This window comes from Orycteropus afer, unplaced genomic scaffold (assembly GCF_000298275.1).
Source record: "Orycteropus afer afer isolate SDZICR_OR568_19922 unplaced genomic scaffold, OryAfe1.0 scaffold00731, whole genome shotgun sequence".
Lineage (NCBI taxonomy): Eukaryota > Metazoa > Chordata > Mammalia > Tubulidentata > Orycteropodidae > Orycteropus > Orycteropus afer.
Genome location: NW_006922318.1, coordinates 9,431 through 12,625, shown reverse-complemented (window position 1 = coordinate 12,625; position 3,195 = coordinate 9,431). Strand labels below are relative to the sequence as shown.

The window sequence follows — 3,195 nt, the reverse complement described above, 5'->3', positions numbered from 1 at the left end:
CTACAGCAGGAGTGGTGGTAGCTGGGGCTCTCTTAGACTCCTGCAAAATGCCAGCAACAGGGGAGCTCTGCGGAGTATCCATCAAAGCAGGAGAGGAAGATGGGGAACCCCTTCCTCTGCTGCCACGGCCTGAGCACCCTGGAGACCCTGGGTTTCCCCTCGGACACGCTGGTGTTTCTCATGGACACGGAGCTTGCCCTTCTGGCCACGAGGCATGATGAGTGTCTTGAGAACCCTGCAGAGAAAGTGAGAGTGAGCTTTAGGTCATAGCTTAATAGACCTGCCTGTGGCTTGCTGGGTCTGACATCAGATGAAATCACTGAGGCTTTTTCTAGTTCTCAGGAGACATTCAGGACCATCATGTCAACTGTTGACAAGGCCTGTGTCTCCCTCCCTCTGCTTCTTTGATATTAATATCTTAACCCCTGCCCCTAAAACACACCAGAAGTCAATGAAGGTGAACATCAGCCCACCACCCCTGGCAAGGGACACCCAGTGGTGATGGTATATGTTGGGGTTCTATGGTCAATGGACTCACCAGTCCTCAGTCAAGCCCCTCAGTTCAACTCTAAAGAGGAATGAAATTTTGGCCTTTTCCTGACATGCGACCACAACCTCAAAACAAAGGTGTCACTTTTCTGGGTTGTGAGGCATGTGTCTGTCTGATAGCTATTGCTGGCCTCTGATGGCTGAGGGATTTGCAGGTGCTCTCCTTGTATGGGGTCTAAGATTTCTTCAGCCCTCAGGGTCCTTACCTTGATTTCTGGAATGACCTGGAAATCCTCCCTCTGCTGTCCGAAGACTGTCTTCTTAGACTAAGGCCCCCAAATTCCAGAGACTCTTGAGGATATAATGAAGGGGTACCACAGACTTGAGTCCCACCCTGAGTCTCCTAGGGCCAATCACAGGGAGAGGACCTGGGAAACCCCTGTGTACTAGGTTTTGGTGTCTTCTCAGTCATCACTTTGACTCCATATGTTCCATATGTTGTTGTTGTTAGGTGCTGTCCAGTCATCTCCAACTCATAGGGACCCTAGACACAACAGAACAAAACACTGTCTGGTCCATATAGGGCATAAAATTTCTCTACTGTCCTGAGACCACCAGCCTCAGACCAAGGCCTTCATCCCCCTAGACACAAGTTGGTGTTGGGCCCAACAACCAACTTGAGGCCTCCCAAGACTGACAGCAGGGGCAGGATGGGGTGTAGTTGGGTTCTGGGTCTCTTCTGTTCCGAGTCTGTGTAGCCCAAAATTTCTAACTCAGGATGCTCACCTTGTCACCTGACAGGTCTTGCATCGCCTCCCTCTGCCGGACAATGGCTGCACGCTTCAGAGCAGAATCTCAGCCTTCACAGCTTCCCATGGGTGATGTCCCTTCCGGCCACTTCCACCTGGGCTCTACCATGATTCACAGCAGGGGTGGAGCTCTGTGAGGCTCCCTATTTTCCTGGGTGTGGGAGGTGAACCAGAGATTCCCATAAAAGTCACATGGAGACCTTTTATTTACTCTTGGCAAGGCCTGGGACTCATCCTTCTAGAGCTGACTCAGCCAACTCCAGAACAAGACCCTTATTTCTGTGGCACCACTAGTCTGAATTAAGGAGTAGCCTGAGCCTATCAGCCATGCTTTGGGCCTTCCAAGGCCAACTGAATCTAGGGTCTCTGATGGGCAGGGCTCTGAAGAGCAGGCTCTGAAGAGAGACCTTCTGAGATTGCCTGGCTCTGGGATGCCCTCTCTTATGACTGGATCATCCTTCAGTCCTCAGTATCTTATCTTGATTTTTGCTAGGTGCTGGACCATCACTCTGCTGACCTCTGTCTGTGCCCCTCACACAAATGACCTGCACTCCCTCGGACGCCTATTGTAGAACTGTGAGTACACCTTTTCTAGCCATTTCAGCCTGGGGTGTCCTAGCATTTCTGCCATCCTAGGGGTCCAGAGTATATTGACTATGTGGAACTCCATTTCCAGGGGTGGTTGCCCTCCAACCTCATTCAGGGACCTCACACTGCTTTCTTTCAGGGCATGGACTTGTCCGGAATCTGACTTCAGTCGCTGTTTCCTACTCTCGCCAAGGCAGCCCTCTAAGAAGACTCTCCAAACCCCAATGAGGAAGTGAGGATGAGCCTTGTCTGACAGCCATACCTGGGGCTTCTTTTGCTGACATCAGGGCTGTGCTCCGAAGTTTCAAGAGGGTGTCCCTACCCTGATTATGTGTGATTTCCTTATTCTATTTTACTTCATTCCTTTTATTTCATTAAAATTCTTATAAAAAAAGGCCAGTCCTCATTCCCAAAATAGGTTCCAAATGGTTATTAGCACAGTCTTTGAAGCATACTGTTTAATTAAACCTAATGTTTACACTTTGTTCATACTTTCCCCATGGTAATGCCACTTGTCCTTTAAGGTGCTGCTTCAGATGCCAGCAGTGGAGCAGTTGATATTCATTGTCCCAAGCCACTCTGGGAAGAACAAGGGCTGAAACACAAAACTTTTCCTCCAACTGATTCTACTGTCCACCTTCCGTTGCATGATACAGACTCATCTCAACTTCAGGACACACCCCACCTGCACACACTACTACTAGTTCAACAGACACTTAGTGTCCCTTAGAGCTTTCTCAGTTTAGTTCTTTGCCTGTTGGTATTGATATTGTTTGATCTTCATTCCTCCTTCTCCTAGAGGTTTTTTTTTTTTTTTTTTTTTTTTTAATCCCTCAGGGTTAATTTTGAGCTGGGGAAACAGCAGCCAAATAATGGATGTCATCTTGGAAACTTAGGGTAAGGATCTACATTTATAAATAATTAAAGGAGCAGTGACATCTTTAGGTGGCCTTCAGTGGCAGAGTTATGATCACTCGACTACAGCCCAAAGATTGGTGGTTTGAATGCACCCACAGGTGGCTGGAAGAAAGGTCTGGGGATGTGCTTCCAGAAGGTCATGGCCTTGACAACCCTTATGCAGTGGTTCTACTCTGCACACATGGGGTTGCCAGGGGTCAGAATTGACAGAACAGCAACAAACAACAACATTGACAACTTTATAGTATTCTCTTCCCCACCTATAAACATAACATACTGCTTTATTGGAGACCTCCTTTCTCCTGTCTAGTAGCATTATTTTTTTTCAGATATTTGCCCCTATAAAAAATATGGTACATTTCCCTTAGGTTTTATTTAAGCATATTTTATA

At 47.6% G+C, this 3,195-nt stretch overlaps 1 protein-coding gene across 1 annotated transcript in view; it reads right to left on the bottom strand.

The window, feature by feature from the left end:
• The window catches only part of LOC122151801 (melanoma-associated antigen B4-like), a 1,700-nt gene extending 1,484 nt beyond the window's left edge, over window positions 1-216 (bottom strand). The window contains 2 exon segments of the mRNA XM_042783202.1: window positions 5-111; window positions 114-216. Of these exon segments, the coding sequence (XP_042639136.1) occupies window positions 5-111; window positions 114-216 (210 nt within the window).
• Between the last annotated feature and the right edge of the window lie 2,979 nt (window positions 217-3,195).